This window comes from Glycine soja, chromosome 1, assembly GCF_004193775.1.
Source record: "Glycine soja cultivar W05 chromosome 1, ASM419377v2, whole genome shotgun sequence".
Lineage (NCBI taxonomy): Eukaryota > Viridiplantae > Streptophyta > Magnoliopsida > Fabales > Fabaceae > Glycine > Glycine soja.
In genome coordinates, this window is record NC_041002.1 from 56449663 (window position 1) to 56467807 (window position 18145).

At 32.9% G+C, this 18145-nt stretch overlaps 1 protein-coding gene across 1 annotated transcript; it reads left to right on the forward strand.

Moving 5' to 3' along the window:
* The first annotated feature begins 521 nt into the window (after positions 1-521).
* On the forward strand, positions 522-14228 carry LOC114367202 (stromal processing peptidase, chloroplastic-like). Its single transcript, XM_028324342.1, has 25 exons — positions 522-892; positions 980-1217; positions 1332-1561; positions 2164-2362; positions 3378-3425; positions 3598-3705; positions 3821-4009; positions 4090-4386; positions 5358-5459; positions 5879-6013; positions 6366-6590; positions 7292-7495; positions 7801-7971; positions 8346-8495; positions 9276-9413; positions 9568-9795; positions 9873-10025; positions 10198-10324; positions 10439-10553; positions 11729-11849; positions 11937-12017; positions 12345-12446; positions 12631-12781; positions 13334-13469; positions 13702-14228. The coding sequence occupies exons 1-24, from the start codon at positions 732-734 to the stop codon at positions 13423-13425; spliced, it is 3765 nt and encodes a 1254-aa protein (XP_028180143.1). The 5' UTR covers positions 522-731; the 3' UTR covers positions 13426-13469; positions 13702-14228.
* The last annotated feature ends 3917 nt before the right edge of the window (positions 14229-18145 follow it).

Below are 18145 nucleotides of genomic sequence, written 5' to 3' on the forward strand. Positions count from 1 at the left end.
GTTAACTCGTAATAAAATAGATTAAATAATTTGGTTAAATGAATTAATGACTTGTTAGATTTATAGTTGAGAATTAATAAACTAATGTTAAAACTCACATTTTAATACAACTTCTTTTAACCGATTTTTTTTTTGTTCACAAAACTTATTTTTTATTTCTAAAAATCAAAGACATGCATAATAAATTTAATAACTCATGGATTATGCTCATCTGACTTAATTTACAAAGCTCCATTTGCAAAATAAACCAAACAAACATAAATTTCATTTTCCCAAGTCTTATAATTTGTAAGTGCATATTTAATTTTGATATTTCAATGAGTTTTTGAATTGGAGGACTAAAAAAAAGTAAACTAGGAAAAATGGCTTATTTTTTTAATTATTAGGTAAATAGTATTTCCAGAATAAAAAGATATTTTGGAAAGAAAAAGAAAGAAAAAAAAAATAAAAAAGGAGTATTTGATTTTGATATTTTGATTTGCTTATATATAGAGAGCGTTGGGCCGTGTTTAGATTACACGTGACATTTGTAAACTATACAAATGGAAAGGAGAGGATGCGGAAGTGAAGGAAAAATCTGAAAATCGAGAGGCTGCGTCTGTTTCTGTGTCTCTTCTCTGTGTGGGGTGGCGGTGTCTATAACCACCGTATTACCCTCTCTCTCTCTCTCTCGATTTGGATTGTTCTTTCTGTTCTGCGGTTGAGGCTAAGGAGTTATTTAGTTACTTACTATGCCCATGCCCATGGCTATGGCTGCTTCGACTTCAACCTCGCTCTCCGTCGTTGGAAGTAACCTCGCCTTCCCGCGCCATCCTCCTGCCACATCCTCCTCTGCTCGTTTTCGCACTCGATTGCGCAACAACCGTTTTTTCCTATCTTCTTCTCTCCCAAGGTATTACTCTCTCTTCTTTGATTGCTGATACTTCCAATGTCAAATTCGAACCTTTACTGTAGCTAATTCTTCGTGTTTCTCTATTAGTGATAGAAGGAGGCTTAAGGCTGTTTGTGGCGGCGGATTGGGATTGCGAAGGAACAACTCCCGCGGCGGCCTCGCTTTCGTCGTTGGTGAACCCTCGTTTTTGTTGCCGCAACAAAGCTGTGCCTCTTGCTGTCTCGCGAGGAAACGCCGTTCCAATCTTTCAACATTTGTCCCTGGAGCTTTTCTCGATAAATCCTGTTTCTGCCTATCTAACAACAATAAGCTCCTTCGTTCTTCTGTAAGTTTTCTCAAGCTTCATTTTAATAAGCTGGAGGACACTATTATATGTTTGTTTTCATTGCTTTTGATTCTTATTGTGATGTATTTTCTGCCGGTCATGTCAATTGTCAAGCAGGTTCAAATTCCACGTGCAACTGTCGGTCCAGATGAGCCTCATGCAGCAAGTACAACCTGGCCAGATGGTATTGCTGAAAAACAAGATTTAACTGTAAATGATTCTGAACTGGAGCAGATAGAGGGCTTTCTAAAGTCTGAACTTCCATCTCACCCTAAGTTGCATCGAGGTCAACTGAAAAATGGGTTGCGTTATCTCATTTTGCCAAATAAAGTTCCACCAAATAGGTGATTTTTAACCATTTTTATGAATTCATTCCAAAACTAGGATGTGTTTCTATGTGGATTTGCTGATTTGTCATCCTTGACTTTGTTTATTACACCCTATTAATGTGGATAAGATGAAATATATTTTGATATCTTGAATGCACACGCATCTTGTTTACTTGCTTGAGGGCTGAAGCATATTGCTTTGTGTTTTTCAATTCTCCTTGAGGCACCTCACCTCAGTGCCTTACTCTCTTGTTCACCAGTAGTTGTTTCTGCAGGAATGCTATGTTAGCAGTTCATAGTTCTTAATTGTGAATTGTATTCTATTTAAAATGTGTCTGTGAATAGTGTTCTGAGTTTAAATGCATATATAATATCAACACTTTGAAGTGAATAATTTAGTTTGCAATCACATTATTACTTCTAGAAGATTTTTTAATAAAATTGATACAGTCAAATGTCATATAGTTTTATGTTTTCTCTTTTAAACATTGTTTTGCTGCAATACTAATATACTGATGATAACAAGTTCAAAATGGGTTGTGTGCACGTGTATGCATTGCAGTTTCTCTAGAATGTGCTTGTTGCTAACTACTTAATATCAACTGATTCAATTTTAGGTTCGAAGCACATTTGGAAGTTCATGCAGGATCAATAGATGAGGAGGAGGACGAGCAAGGAATTGCACATATGATTGAACATGTTGCTTTCCTAGGAAGTAAAAAACGTGAGAAGCTTTTGGGGACGGGAGCCCGTTCAAATGCTTATACTGATTTCCACCATACGGTGTTTCACATCCATGCTCCTACGAGCACCAAGGTATGGGCCATTTGGTGTGCATTTCTTTGTGATATATTCAAATATTAGTTCTTTGATGTTTTTCATTTACAACTTTGGATGTTTTCCAGCTTTGTTATGTTACTGATTATTAATTTAAATTAAGAATATGAGAATTGGGTAAATGATGTTTCTTGTGTACCTCTGTCCAAGCAATATGTGGAAATTGTTGACATTATATTGAATATGATTAATTCACATTTTGAACAGCACAGTATTCGACTTACAATGTATTTTTTTTTTACCTTAAGTTGTAAGAAGAATTTGTCATGAATAATCCCAATGTTCTAATAGAATCAAAGTGCCCAGCACTTAAAATTTGTGACATTTGAAGCTAAATCCATGTCAATGCTAAGGAATTATATTCTTTTAAAAGAGATTCAACATGATATTTACAGTAAAAATCCATTAGGGAATAGGGAGAGATTTAGGCTCTATTTCTAGAAAGAAACTTCTCCAGTGAGAGAGAATGAATTGGAAAGGTAAAGATTATTCTTAGAATTTAGGCTTAGGGCTTAACTCAACCCCGCAAAACTGGCTGGTAAGGTGATCCTCACCCAAGCTTTATAAGCTCTACTTAAATCATTTAGTTGATGTGGGACTAAACGCCACCTTAAGGCTGCAATTAAGGCAGCCCCCAAAGAGGCCGCAATTAAGACAGGCTAGGGGTGGACTGCAATTAAGGCAACTGAACAACCATAAAGGTAGAAATCTGACAGTCATGTTTACTCTGCTTATTATGTGTTAAAATTCTTCTTTGGCGCATTTAAACTGCCTACAATTTCCCAATGTGTACTCTGCTTTTATCTTAAATCTCTCAGCCTCTTGCTACTGGGATTCATATTCTTTACTGCTTAATTGTTACTTGGACTGATCATCTAAAATGAAAGTGAACATGTATGTCTTATTTCCAATATATGTATATATGCATCAAATCATATTGAATTGTTTGATATTTTATTGATGCTGTTGATTATTAATGGGTGTTGTTTGTCAGGATTCTGATGGTGATTTACTTCCATTTGTTCTAGATGCCTTGAATGAGGTACGCTTTATTGAACTTTGCTTTATTTCAAGCCATTGCTATATAAGCCTCTTCCTATTTTGTACAAATGTATATATTTGCTTTAAGGTGGTCTTTCATCTGATCTAGGTCTTATGCTTTAGTACTTCTAGGTTGGCATTTACTCACAGCTTATTGTTATTGATGCTTGCAGATAGCTTTCCACCCAAAGTTTCTTGCTTCTAGAATTGAAAAAGAACGGCGTGCTATACTCTCAGAGCTTCAAATGATGAATACAATAGAGTATCGAGTTGATTGCCAGGTGAGGAACATAATATTTCTTGAAAATTCAAGCTATCAACTTTGTGTTCTGCAGAATATTGACTCAATTTTATTGCTTCCTATTTTCATTGCTTTTAATTTCTCTGTAATTGCAGTTGTTACAGCATCTGCATTCTGAAAATAAGCTCAGCAAAAGGTTTCCCATTGGCTTAGAAGAACAGATAAAGAAGTGGGATGCAGATAAAATAAGGAAGTTTCATGAGCGTTGGTATTTCCCTGCAAATGCTACCTTGTACATTGTGGGGGATATTGATAACATATCAAAGACTGTTTACCATATTGAAGTATGTCCTATATTTGCAAATTATTAGGTTTGGTTATGATCATTCTTACAATATTTAAGAATCTTATACTTGTCACACAGGCAGTTTTTGGACAAACTGGTGCAGACAATGAGAAAGGTTCTGTAGCCACTCCAAGTGCATTTGGTGCAATGGCTAGTTTTCTCGTTCCTAAGCTTTCTGTTGGTTCGAGTGGAAATTCTATTGAAAGATCAGCCAATGCTATGGATCAATCAAAAGTATTCAATAAGGAAAGACAAGCTGTTCGTCCTCCTGTGAAGCATAATTGGTCACTTCCTGGGAGCGGTGCTGATTTGATGCCGCCGCAAATATTTCAACATGAGTTACTTCAAAATTTTTCAATTAATATGTTCTGCAAGGTATGAAAAGGTTGAGTATTGTGTTTTCTTATTTTTGAGTCCAACTTACTGTAGATTTTGCAGTTGCTTTTGTAAATATAATTTCTGTCTTCCCCCAAGAATTACCATTTCTTTGTCTTTTTTTGTTAATTATTATTTGCATGTGAATAAAATTTTTGGAGCTGATAACTTAGTTGGAGACCTTTTTGTGGTGGAGAAATGGTCAATGAAGATGTTGGGCATAACACATGAAAGGACACAAATATGTGATTTACAGGATCATATCAAGGTCTACTGGTCTAATGAACAATTGAAATAAACTATTATCATATTCATATAACTTGTCTAGTAGATGTTGTCTTGGTCTAATGATAATTAGAGTGTACTTTAGTGTTGAGCAATAAGCTTTAGAGACAAGGTGGAATTCAATGCAAGCTGGGCCTGTCATGCCTATGTCCTTATGTCACTAAACCTTTCCTGGCTTTAAACATTGTAAGGTCCTCACTAGAATAGTTATAGTGTAAAATTGTGCCATGCTATAGCAGCAATGTGGGGCAGATATCGGCCTTTGGCTGCTTCAACAACTTTGTTGCAATGTTGCAACATTTTCTGCTTCTAGCAAATTCCTAATCTGAATAGTTATGAAATCCCTGTTTGGTCCACCCATTTTGCCGTTGCTTACTCATTTTTTAGGGAGATTTTTATGATTTCACAACCTTTTTTATTCTTGCATTAGAAGGACTCTAGAGTTAGAATCCCTTCATTCATAAAAAAAAGGTTTATCTCAGAATTTGCTATGCTACTTTTGTGGTTGGCACTAGTGTTTTATTGATATTCTTTTAGATATTATACATTTTCTATAATGATCCTCATTTTTCTTCTTCCATACTTTTTTCTTTACGTATCTCCTATTTAGAGTTTTATTGATATGCTTTTAGATATTATTAAATTTATGTTTCCTCTATTAATTATGTTTTTTATATCTTTTGCAGATTCCAGTGAATAAGGTTCAAACATACAGAGACTTGCGCCAGGTCTTGATGAAAAGAATATTTTTGTCTGCTCTTCATTTTCGAATTAATACAAGATATAAGGTGAGATGAAATTCTTTGTATCTGCATCGGTTCTATTTCTCGATCCTGTCTTTTTTATGACTAGTGTAGGAATTCATTTGGCATTTATCATGTGATTTTGTTGTATTCACCATTTCTTGTATAAATATTTGATAATTGAAAATAATATAACATTTTTGTGATTTTTAGTGAAAACAAGAAATAGAAATAGAAAATGTTTCTTCTAACGAAACTGATCCTAATTTTCCTGTAATTATACTCAGTTTTCTATAAAGTATGTCCAAGTTATTGACAGAGATAACAAGTGATTCCATTCTGTGGATTTCATTTTTCAATCATACATACTCAAATTTCCCAATATAAATCCCTTTTCTCTTGTTATTTTCATGGATTGTCCATCCCTTTGCATTTAAATGTTTATTGATGCCTGAAATTTACAGAGTTCAAATCCACCGTTCACTTCAGTCGAATTGGATCACAGTGACTCTGGAAGGGAAGGATGCACTGTGACCACTCTTACCATAACTGCAGAACCAAAGAATTGGCAAAATGCAATTAGAGTTGCTGTTCAAGAGGTTTGTTTCTTATGCTGTGCTTTGATTGTTTGCAATAGAACTATTTTGTATTTTTCTTTCCATTGGTTGTTTCAGTTAGTTATTTTAAGATCCATTTTGTTTATATTTCAATTGCTGGTTTTTATTCCTTTGTTTAACCTAGAAAGATATAAAATGACTCAACTTTATGACAATTACTTAGCATGAAGTTTATGATTTTTTTCTTTTACTTTATGAATGTTCCTAGGATCCTTTTGGGTTTTGGGTTGCATAACAAAAATTATTATTTAAGGATTCAAATAGCTTGAATGATAGCCTACCTTTACTTCATTCTTTCTATGACAAGAGTCTAATGTAAATTTGTGTCATACAGGTTCGGAGACTTAAAGAGTTTGGGGTTACCCAGGGTGAATTAACTCGTTATTTAGATGCCCTTCTGAAAGATAGTGAACACCTAGCAGCCATGATTGATAATGTATCTTCTGTTGATAACTTGGATTTTATCATGGAAAGTGATGCTCTTGGACATAAAGTTATGGACCAGAGACAAGGGCATGAAAGTTTACTTGCTGTTGCTGGGACAGTTACCCTTGAGGAGGTAATTTCATTGATAGCTATTGGACCTTGTGCAGATTGCTAACACTAATTTTGAATTTTTGTTATAAATCTGAATCTACTTAATTTACTTAAGATTTCTTGATTTTTTTACAATCGAATTAATTGTTGCTGACTCTTTTTTTATTATGACAACTTATAAGTAGAACTGTAGAAGTCTCTGTTAGAGGCATGAGCTGATGCAAAGTTTTTGTACAGATATCTCTTTGTAACAATTTAATTTTTTAATGCAACCTTTTTGTTTATCCTGATAAGAGAGATTGATTATTTTTCCCTTTGCATAATGATTTGTGCATTCCTTCCATGCTAAAGATGAGGTTTTAGTTTCTTTCATTCTATCTTAGATTGTTTTCTTGTAGCTCATTAGTGTGTTAAAGAAAATATTTAGGATACCATTACATCATTGTTAACTGTATTGATTTTACTTTAAGAAATTTTAAGTTGGTTTTAAATGTTGTTCCTTAACCACGTTATATTTCTGGTATTTTGTTTGTTTTGCTCATTTGTTGTGTCATTTTCTCAATTTTTATTGACAAGTTAAACAAAATGTACTAAATATTTTATTATATTTTTAAATTAAATTTAATATGTTCAAAAGTCATCTTAGAAATTTTTTTTGTTGTAAGCTATAAAAAACATAACTGGTACCTTCTAGTCATTTACTTAAAATGTCTTCTGGTTCAGGTCAATTCTGTTGGTGCCAAGGTGTTAGAATTTATAGCTGATTTTGCAAAGCCTACTGCACCACTTCCTGCAGCAATTGTTGCTTGTGTTCCAAAAAAAGTTCACAATGAGGGAGCTGGTGAAACAGAATTCAAGATATCATCAACTGAAATTACGGATGCTATCAAAGCTGGATTGGATGAACCTATTCAGCCAGAGCCTGAGGTATTTCTTCCTTCAGCTTAATTCCTTGTTAGTTGATCCTGATTTGGCTTTAGAAGAATTGATTTTCACCTTGTGACTGATGACTTGTTAATGTATTTAATATTTGATTACATTCAAAAGTTGTTTTGTTCCCTATGAATGACATCTATATTCTTCATGTGCTATGATATGAGTCTATCACTGATTCAAATTGGATTCATTATATATAGACAGTGAATTCTAGTAATGAGAGCTAATTCGTCTGTCTAGCATATAATATATACATGATTGTTGTTCAGCTAATTAATTGCTATGTATGTATGTAGCTTGAGGTGCCAAAAGAGCTAATACAATCAACAAAGCTAGAAGAGTTGAAAAAGCTGCGCAAGCCGGCCTTTATTCCTGTAAATCCTGAAACAGATGCTACAAAGCTTCATGATGAGGAAACTGGGATCACCCGGCGCCGTCTCGCTAATGGAATTCCTGTTAATTATAAGGTTTTTTGTGAATTTATATTGAGATTCTCATGAGTCATGATACTAGTACCTTATTTTCCTTTGCTATGTCATTGTGATGCATTCAGCATTAAGGGTCTGTTTGGTTGTTTGGAAATAGAGGGGAGGGAGTGGAAATGGGGGTGATGGATAAAATTGGGTTTGTTTGGTATGATATGAATAGAAATGAGAGAATTAAAAAGTAAGTGGGTTTTACTACTCAGTTCCACTCTAGTTCTACTCACCTACTTATCGTTTCCTTATTTCTTCTCTACTTCTCTTCAATCAAACACCTTTAATTTCTACTTTATTTCTCCCCTATTTCTATTTGCCCCATCAGTTTTCTTGAACTTATTAATTCATTTTATGGTTGACAGATATCAAAAACTGAAACACAAAGCGGTGTGATGCGGCTGATTGTTGGTGGTGGACGAGCAGCTGAGAGTCCTGAGTCAAGAGGATCTGTGATTGTGGGTGTTAGGACACTTAGTGAGGGAGGTCGTGTTGGCAATTTCTCAAGGGAGCAGGTACTTGTCAGATGTTTCTATTTTCCATTGACTCACAATAGAGTTACGTGCATTCTTCTGTACCTGGCACTTTGAAGCTTATGGAATTATTTGTTGATATTTTCTTAACTAATTGATTCTATTATTCTTTTAAACTTTTTTCCCTCTAAACTAGCTTAGTTGTTAATATATTGGGGGAGCAAGAGAGACCATGGTTAGCATCTTAGTAGGCCTTGTTATGTTTGCATTTGTTGCTGAGATGGACTAGGAGAACATGATTATATAATACCTCTTTCAGTTCTTTCAAATTAAAGTGCTAAAAGGCTTATTCCTGGTTAAATACTATTGTAGAAATGCTTATTCCAAAATGCAAAGTGGAAACTTTTCATTCAAATATACACCAAAATTTAAGCACAATTTTATAATAGTGTGCATATATTAAACAGTGTTCTGAATGTTAATATGATATACAGATTGGTATAATTGCATGGCAAATGTTAAAAGGCCATTTTTATTGCAGTGCATAATTATGGGAGAAATGTCCTCTCAGCACTGAGGGTGCCTTTGTATGATACTGAATGCACAGATTAGATTATTCTTTATATGTTGTGAAAATTTGGTGGCGAATGCACTTAATGTCTGGAGAACTCCGTGCATAGCTTTTTCACCCCTATAAATTCTATTATTTGAACTTCTTCTCATGGATGTGAATATGTCATCTACACATAGATAATTTCCGTATCTAAAAACTTATCTACACTTCCATTTAACGAATATCTTGTATTTCATGCATAATACCAGGTGGAACTTTTCTGTGTAAATCACCTGATAAATTGCTCCTTGGAATCTACGGAGGAATTCATATCTATGGAGTTCCGTTTTACTTTAAGAGACAATGGGATGCGTGCAGCCTTTCAATTGCTTCACATGGTACTTGAGGTAAACATCTTTCCTCTTATAACTAAGCCTTTTCTTAACCACATATGTTGCTTACATATAATATATAAATATAATTCTTGGTCGTATTACTGCATTTATGTACTCAATTACATCTCTGCTCTGTTGCATTCCTTGTGATGTTTCTGTTATGCAGCATAGTGTCTGGGTTGATGATGCTTTTGATAGAGCAAGGCAATTGTATCTGTCATATTACCGGTCCATCCCTAAGAGCTTGGAACGCTCAACTGCTCACAAACTCATGGTAGCAATGTTGGATGGAGATGAGCGGTTTATTGAGCCTACACCAAAATCACTGGAAAATTTAACCCTGCAATCTGTTAAGGATGCAGTGATGAATCAATTTTTTGGTGATAACATGGAGGTTTGTTATCATTAATTTGTTAAATTGATAGTTCTTTTACAATTACATTCAAACACTAAATATTTTTTGTTCCTCAGGTATGCATTGTAGGTGACTTCACTGAGGAGGACATTGAATCTTGCATTCTTGATTACCTTGGCACAGCTCAGGCCACAAGAAATCATGAAAGAGAGCAAAAATTCAACCCACCCTTATTTCGACCATCTCCATCTGATTTGCAGTTTCAAGAAGTGAGAAGCTAAGCATAAATTACCTTTATGCATATGTTGTTTTGTGAGAACTTGACAATATAATTTTTAGTTGCATAGTCAAATTTGTTTTTTTCTGCACTTTCAGAATTAGTGGCAATACATTTAAGAACTTGGCTTCTGACATGGTCATCTACTTTTTCCTTTTTTGCAGGTATTTTTGAAGGACACCGATGAGAGGGCATGTGCTTATATAGCAGGACCAGCGCCAAACCGTTGGGGTTTTACTGTTGATGGAGTAGACTTGTTAGAGTCAATTAATAATGCATCAATAATCAATGGTGAACTTTGTTGATCTTATTTATTTCTTGTGGCATCATATCCTACTATGTGTTTCAAAAATTATCTTTTCAGAATTACTGTTAATTGCTAAATTCTGGAAATGGCTTGTGCAGATGATCAGTCAAAATCTGATGCACAACAGACACAAGGTTTGCAGAAAAGCCTTTGTGGTCATCCTCTTTTCTTTGGTATAACAATGGGACTGCTTTCTGAGATTATAAATTCTAGGTACCTCTTTCTCCTCAGCTCTCACCTGTAGTTAGGTTGGTAAAGAAAGTTAGGAAGCATGGACACCTCCATTGAATGACATATTGGACACCCCTCACTGTGTCATAATTAAAAACAATTTTTGTCCGGCTCGGACACCTCTTTGACTCAGCTTGGACGTCTTTCTAACATGACTTGGACATGAGTCAAGAGAGTGAGCCAACACCTACTCTTGGCTAAACACTTCTTAGACACTTACCATAAAAAAAGTCAACTTATAAATATTTCGAGGCTCATAGCATTTTTTGGTGAGGCTCATTTACATTGGACTAAACTAGACATTTTAACTTTTAAGAGATATGATTCATCTTCTTACCTTGGGATTTTTTGGGTAAATATTGCCTTGTGAAATGATCCCTCTTAGTATTCTCTGTTCAATTTGATATGAAAATTGTAATCCTTAACAATTTTGTTTTTAGAATGTGAATTATATAAATCTTAATTCTTAATTTAGATTTTTGTCATGTTGATTTTATATCTTCTCTTTACATAAATTAGAATAGCTATGTTGAACAAGAGTATTTTTAGGTATCATTCTTCAATTAGAGTGTTTTTAGGATTTTTTCTTTAACTGGAGCAATTTTAGGGATTCTTATCAACTTATATCTTTCATTCTATCATTTTCAATATCTTTAGTTTTAAATTGAATTTCAATACTTTTTAAAAGAAATTAATAATTATCAATAATATTGTATCACAATATAAATTATTTATCATACTAAAATACAATTTATATGTTAAAAATATTTATTTATTATGAATTTTAATTATAATATAATTTTTATATTTAAAAGTATTTATTTATTATAAATTTTAGGTATATACATTAAACATTTATTTTGTGCAAGGCACAAGCTTAAATACTAGTGTATGTGTACAATGCCCCTTGGTCCTATATTTTGGACATAAGCTATGTCCCGGGGTGTCTGGTTGGAGTTGTTGCTTTATAGGCAGAAATTTTAGATACCATGTTCAATTCTAGGCTTAGACTATAGCCTGATCATCTACATACTGAAAACATGCCAACCCCGTTACTTTTGGGTTGAAATCTTAAAAATATCTAGGAGTATAGTAAATACCCAAGTGTTATTTTTAGTTGTTTTTAGTCTGAAATCTGATTACACGTTTCTGTACAGGCTCTTCACAACTGTCAGAGATTCTCTGGGGTTGACATATGACGTGTCATTTGAATTAAACTTGTTTGATAGGCTTAAACTAGGATGGTATGTGATCTCTGTGACATCAACTCCAAGCAAGGTGTGAGCTTCATTCTAGTAACATTCACTCTTATTTTTGCTGCTAGTTTCCTTCTGTTCAAAAGTTTCAGGTCAAATTGATTTGCAGGTCCACAAAGCTGTTGATGCATGCAAGAATGTTCTTAGAGGTCTGCATAGCAACAAAATTACTGAGAGGGAGTTGGACAGGGTTAGTTATTGAAATGCTCAACTTGTCTCAACTTGTTTTTACATTACAATTTAGTGGGCAGCACTTTTAGACAGTTTTTCTGCTAAACGTATATAGTATCCGTATTCAAATTTGATTAATTTTATTCTTTTGTTCTCTCTTCATATGAACTGATTCTTCAGCTTCCTATTGTGTTTCTCCATAATGGTTTCTTAAAAAAGAGTAAATACCTTTCTGGTTAAAATGTACATGGCGCCCTCACTTTATTTCCAAATACGGCTTAAATTTTCTTGCTATATGCTATGCATTTTAAATTTGAGATTCCTTTGGTGCTTTCCTCTAATGTAGGCTAAACGGACCCTTCTTATGAGACATGAAGCTGAAATTAAGTCAAATGCCTACTGGTTAGGATTATTAGCTCATTTACAAGCTTCTTCTGTTCCAAGGAAGGTGAGATAGAAATATCCGAATCTTGAAGTGGGATATTCAAGTTTTAATTTTGTTGCAAAACAAAACTAGGTTTAAGGTTTTTAGTCCTGCCAAACTTAGACTTGTAAAATTTTCTATTGTGCTTCTAATCTTGTCATTCTTGCTTCTAAATTATTCTTATTCTAATATTGATTGTGTGATCCAGGACATATCATGTATCAAGGACCTAACATTTCTATATGAAGTTGCTACTATTGAGGATATATATCTTGCATATGAACAGTTGAAAGTGGATGAGAATTCTCTATATTCATGCATTGGAATTGCTGGTGCTCAGACTGCACAAGATATAGCAGGTTTAGTAATATTCCCAATGGCTAACATTGGATCTTGCTTTGCTAATTTCTCCAAGGAATTTTGGAACTTAAATCCGGATTTCATCTTTCATCTTTACCTAATTTGGGCATTAGCTTTGACAATTGTTTCAATTCCCAGGTTTGACTGAGTATTAAAATTTTATTCTCGAAAGAATATTTCAAACGTTTGAAGTGAAAAAAGAATATTCCAAACATAATAAGTGAGGAATGAGATCCCAATTCCAAATCTGCCCTTAAGCTCTGATACGTTACATAGGGCATTGACACAATTTCTTCCTTTCAGAACTTGAAATTTTGAACTGCTACATGTATCTACATTAAACATGTTCCATAGGTAACAAACGGATCTTAGTATCTGAAGTAACCAGTCAACTATGTCCAGGCTTCTGTGGATTTGGCTATATGTTGAGTGTCCATAAATAGTCGAAAACACTATTTTACCACATCATTTTGGAAGAAAGAAATCTGTCTCATTTTCAAGTACAAATTATGTAATAAAGGTTACTTAAGTAATTTTACTATCTTTTGCAGCTCCTTTAGAAGAGGAAGTAGCAGATGATGTTTATCCAGGTGTTATTCCGGTGGGACGAGGTTTATCTACAATGACACGGCCAACAACCTGATATTTTTGGACTAAGTTTTGGCCTGCTTGCTTTAAGATCGGGAGGTTAGCATGTTATGGCTTTTCTTGTTTTTTTTTTTCCTTCCAAAGTGGAGATCCATTTTTTGACTCATGCAGAGATCATCGATATTATAATACCTTTGATCAATTTCTGACACTTTGTTGTTTCCTTTTGAATGCGTTGGGTTGGGACAATGAGGGTTATCCCATAGTTTCTTTCCTTTCTTGCAAATTGTTTGGCAATGAGGGATACACTAATTTTTTGTATCTCAAACAGGAGCCATGTCTGGAAGTTTGATTACAAGTTGTCGTTCAAAGGATTAGCGGCATGTGTGTCACAACACAAGAAGTTGCTGCATTCATTTAACATTCAAACCACTCGGTATACAAGCTGTTTGATCAAACCTAAGAAGCGGTTCTTGACTTGCGAGTGATTGATTTCCTCAGTTATCCTTATCTTCAGTTGAATCACGCTAATAAAATGCTGTTACTACCTATACTTTTGTAGAATTAGAATAAAGAAAAAATGTAGAATCAATCACTAAGATGTATAGGTGCCATTTTTTGTCTGTCGGCCATAAATTTTTTTCGGGGGAACGCCGACCATAGCGTAGGAAAAATTAGTTATATAAATTGTAAATCATTGTTTCCGCGCATATAAACCAAGTCTTTTCTTCATCCCATCCAAAAGGGAAATGATAATTTTTCATGCTTTCCTAAATTGAAAGCTAGACTATTTTCATTTGAAGGGGTGGTGGTTTAGCAAGCACGCTATTATACTTCTGAGAACCTTTCAGGCTTCAATATGGTTTATCCATATGCCTTCCTTGCATTTTTTGACTGGGTGCTTGATGACTACATATTTCGTTATGGTTAAAATTTATTTCGCACGGGCATACACACTCATATAAGCATTTATTCTTTTCAATAATTATTATTAAATTAAAGATTAAAGATTCATATTGAGTACTCAAATTTATAAAGTAAATGTTGATGATAAATTTATCTAAATTTTATGTGTGGAATATGCATATATTAGTTGAATTATTAGAGTTATTCAAGAGAGTATTTTTTTTTACTAAGTTGCATTCAAAAAAGTTTGATCTATTACAAGGTCTGGTGTGTGTGGTTAGTAGGTGTATCAAGTATATGACTGGTTTGATTCCTCTCTATGGAAACAAAGCATTCCTTATATGAAAAAGAGTTGTCCTTTAATTGATATTCTTTTAAGAAAGATTAGTCTTGTGACTTTTGATTGTGTTGATATATCATGCTTACTTTTGATTGTGTGGATATATCATGTTTTCAGTTTAAAAAAATTAACTTTTCCTCTCCATACAAGTACATGTAATGTATTAAGTAAGATTTTTTATGAAAATAAATTAATAAGTGTCCATGATTTTTTTAGTAATGTGATTACAATCTAACTTTAGTTTTGGATAGTTTTATCTATATATAGTTACAATTTTTACAATTTTTTATTTTTTATGATAATTAAGAATTTTTATTTAATATGTTGGTTTGACCCAAAGTCATGTGAATTATTTCTGCTTTGATAAACTTTCAGTGAAAGATATCTCAGAAGCCGGGATTGAATATTTATACTCGATTTGAAACGTTTACAGAAACAGGGACTTGGGTTTTGCTGCAGCTTACTATGAAGTTGTCTGAGATTTTGTTAAAATAGAAATTTATTCCACTGACTGGATTTTTTTAAAATTTCATCTGGTATCTAGTATTAAAACAAAACAATCCTAAAGAAAATAGCGTTTAATGTTTTACAACCACTAAATAATTTGTTTCAATGACTAAATTCACTTCAGTAGAAGTACAAGCTGATCAATCTCTCAAGTTAATTTGTTTATGCAAGTATTCTGTTATAAAAAAAAAGACGCTATGAAATTATTCGTAAATATTCTACTATAGTAGTTCTTTGCACGTTAAGACATTATTAGAATAATTATGGACGCAAACATTCAAAGTCACCTTGCATCTTCTTCTCAACTAACCTTCTAACCTTTGGTAAATCTTATTACCTAAATCTTTCCTTTTACCAACTCCTTTGATAATTAATGCTTTTGATGGTTTGGACTTCTAAAGTAAATTTCTTATTTTTTAGGTTGAACAACTTATAGTTTCAGAACAACGACCAATCCATTTTACTTATCCATTTAATAAACGCATTTTAGTTTAACGACATTAGTCTGTTTGTGGCAAACATGTACCAAGTGAGCAAGTAAACATGAATTGGCCTAATTTTCTACTAAAAGAAACCAAGTTTAATAAGCAACAGGGTAGATCTCGTTATTGTTCTTTACAAAATATTCCGTTTACACCAAATCTTTAGAAGAAAGAGCTGTCATTAGTTAATTAGATGAGAATAAAATATAGTAAACATGAAAAACCTATGGTGACTTGTAAATGTGGATAATGAGGTAATGTTCGTAGAAAAACCCCCAGCAACGACAAGGTCTACTATCCCTTTAACCCCCTCCCCAAATTGACTATTGTGTCCAATGATGTGACTTTCAGTTGCAAAACAAAACATAAAACACTCCTTATATGTGTCTAGAAGGAAACAGCTAAAGCAAAGGGCCATACAACACCTCCCTTTCTCTCAATCTTTTGTCATATTGCTTCAAACTTATTAAAAACCATAAAATTATAACTTTTAATTTGATTTTTTTACCTAGCATATAACTCATTTTGTTAGGGTCTGCCCTTTATTCCCGTTGAATATAACAAAAAAAAAAAAAAGAGAGAGTTTGTGAAAAACTATAAACTTAATGCATGACTTGATTACAGTGCGCAAACAGATTTTCCATGCACTCATGTATAGTAGTGGTTTACTTTTACGAGAAGACTGTCAAATCGATTCCCATTTTCTTTTGTATAATGTTGGATTCTGTTTGGCTGCTTATCTACAACTTCTTCCGCATGATTTGGTATGCATTGACTGAGACTTTACTATTGTTATTGTGGTGGTGATAGTATATATTCATGATGGTGAGCACTGAAATGATTTGAGTAGTGGAACACGTGAAAATGGAAGGACAAAATATCAAACGATGGAAAACAACTAATTATCTTCTCTTCTGTTTGTTTGGAACATTTTAAAAAGTGGAAGGAAATGCATTAGGTCTATTTGCTAGCATCACCTAGCTACGGGTAGCCATATGAAACAAATCGGGTTTTGACGAATTTTGATGTTTATCTTAATTAGACAACTCAAATAATTTTGAATTAGTTTTTTTGTCTCTGTTATCAAACCATAAAAATAAAAATAAAACAATTCCCCTTATATAAGACTAACCAAACATTAATATATATGGAAATGAAATTATATAAGTGGAATTCTATCCAATTATTACACTATTAATAACTTTATATAAAAGATGAATTTTGTTGGACCAACACTTAAATTATTATAATTTTATATTACTTTGATTTTTAATATCAAATTTTGTTAAAATTAAATAACAATAAAGTGATTAAATAATTTATATTTTATATATTTTAAAAAGTATATATTACATATTTTAACCTATAAAAATGAGATATCAAATAATTTTGATTAATGTAAAATTTTGTATATAATATTTATGTAAAAGAATTAAACTTTCAATCTAACTATAAAATTTTAAAAAACATTATTCAATTAAAATTAAATAATGTAATAATTAACAAAAATTATATCTACATAATTTGATCTATTTTCAATGCATAAAACATATTAAAATGTAAATACAAATTTCATAGCCAATAGTTGGTGATACATCTAGTTGAATATTCCGCTCATATATACTAGTAGTGACTTGGGTCTCATTCTTAGATTTATCCTGTTAGTAGGTGATATATATATCCAAGCTGATGATATTAATATTCCCGGTCTTCTTTGACCTTGCAAGGGGCATGTCTTGCCCTAATCTAAACTTTAACGTAAAATATAAAAAATAATGCAAGTCTCACAGAATTCTAATAAGGCCGCACTTTATAGTGTAATCCTCTTATATATGATTTTATCTTAAAAACTCACTTTACTAAAGTTATTCCCATATAAATGCTTTTTATATATAAATTTTGAAACTACATGCAATTTTCATGTGCATGATTCATACTTTATTACTACTTGTTATCCAGTGAAAAGTATTTTATATGTATAGATAGGTATATAGGTTGGTTAATGATTACACGATGCAATCAAATTCAGGTAAAATCTAAATTTTTAGACTCTGGGAGGGTATAAAAGATAAAGACGGTACAAAAAAACAAAAACCCTGAATTTATTTGGTAAAAGGGAAAAAAAAAAACTGTTGCTATGGAAACACTGAAGATTAGTTGGAGATTCCCCTCCGCCTTGTGTGTGTTTAATATATTCTAAAAAGGACAATGGTGCCAAAACTTTCTGTCATAGCCATAAGGATTTTGATATTATTGAGAAAGATTTTGGTAATTCAGATAGAGAATAGAGAATGCTACTTAGACCTATTGACAGTGTATGAGATTGGAAACTCAAATATTAAAAAGCAAATTAAAATCAACGGCGTTTTAACCTTTAGCATGCCTCTATACCTTTAAGTTTGTGTTGAGGATGCTATATGACTTTTTTTCTCAATCTCACCTAAAAGTAGAGAGGACTCTTCTCCTATAACTAATTAATAGATATAGATTACTAATAAAAAAAATGGATATAGATTAGACTAGAGAAACTAGAGTAGTGT

Excerpts from the sequence above, each read along its gene's own strand:
- LOC114367202 (XM_028324342.1), top strand. The coding sequence starts at position 732 with ATGCCCATGCCCATGGCTATGGCTGCTTCGACTTCAACCTCGCTCTCC. Across the intron at positions 9,414-9,567 it reads TGCTTCACATGGTACTTGAG|CATAGTGTCTGGGTTGATGA; the intron begins GTAAACATCTTT and ends TCTGTTATGCAG. Across the intron at positions 12,782-13,333 it reads GACTGCACAAGATATAGCAG|CTCCTTTAGAAGAGGAAGTA; the intron begins GTTTAGTAATAT and ends TATCTTTTGCAG.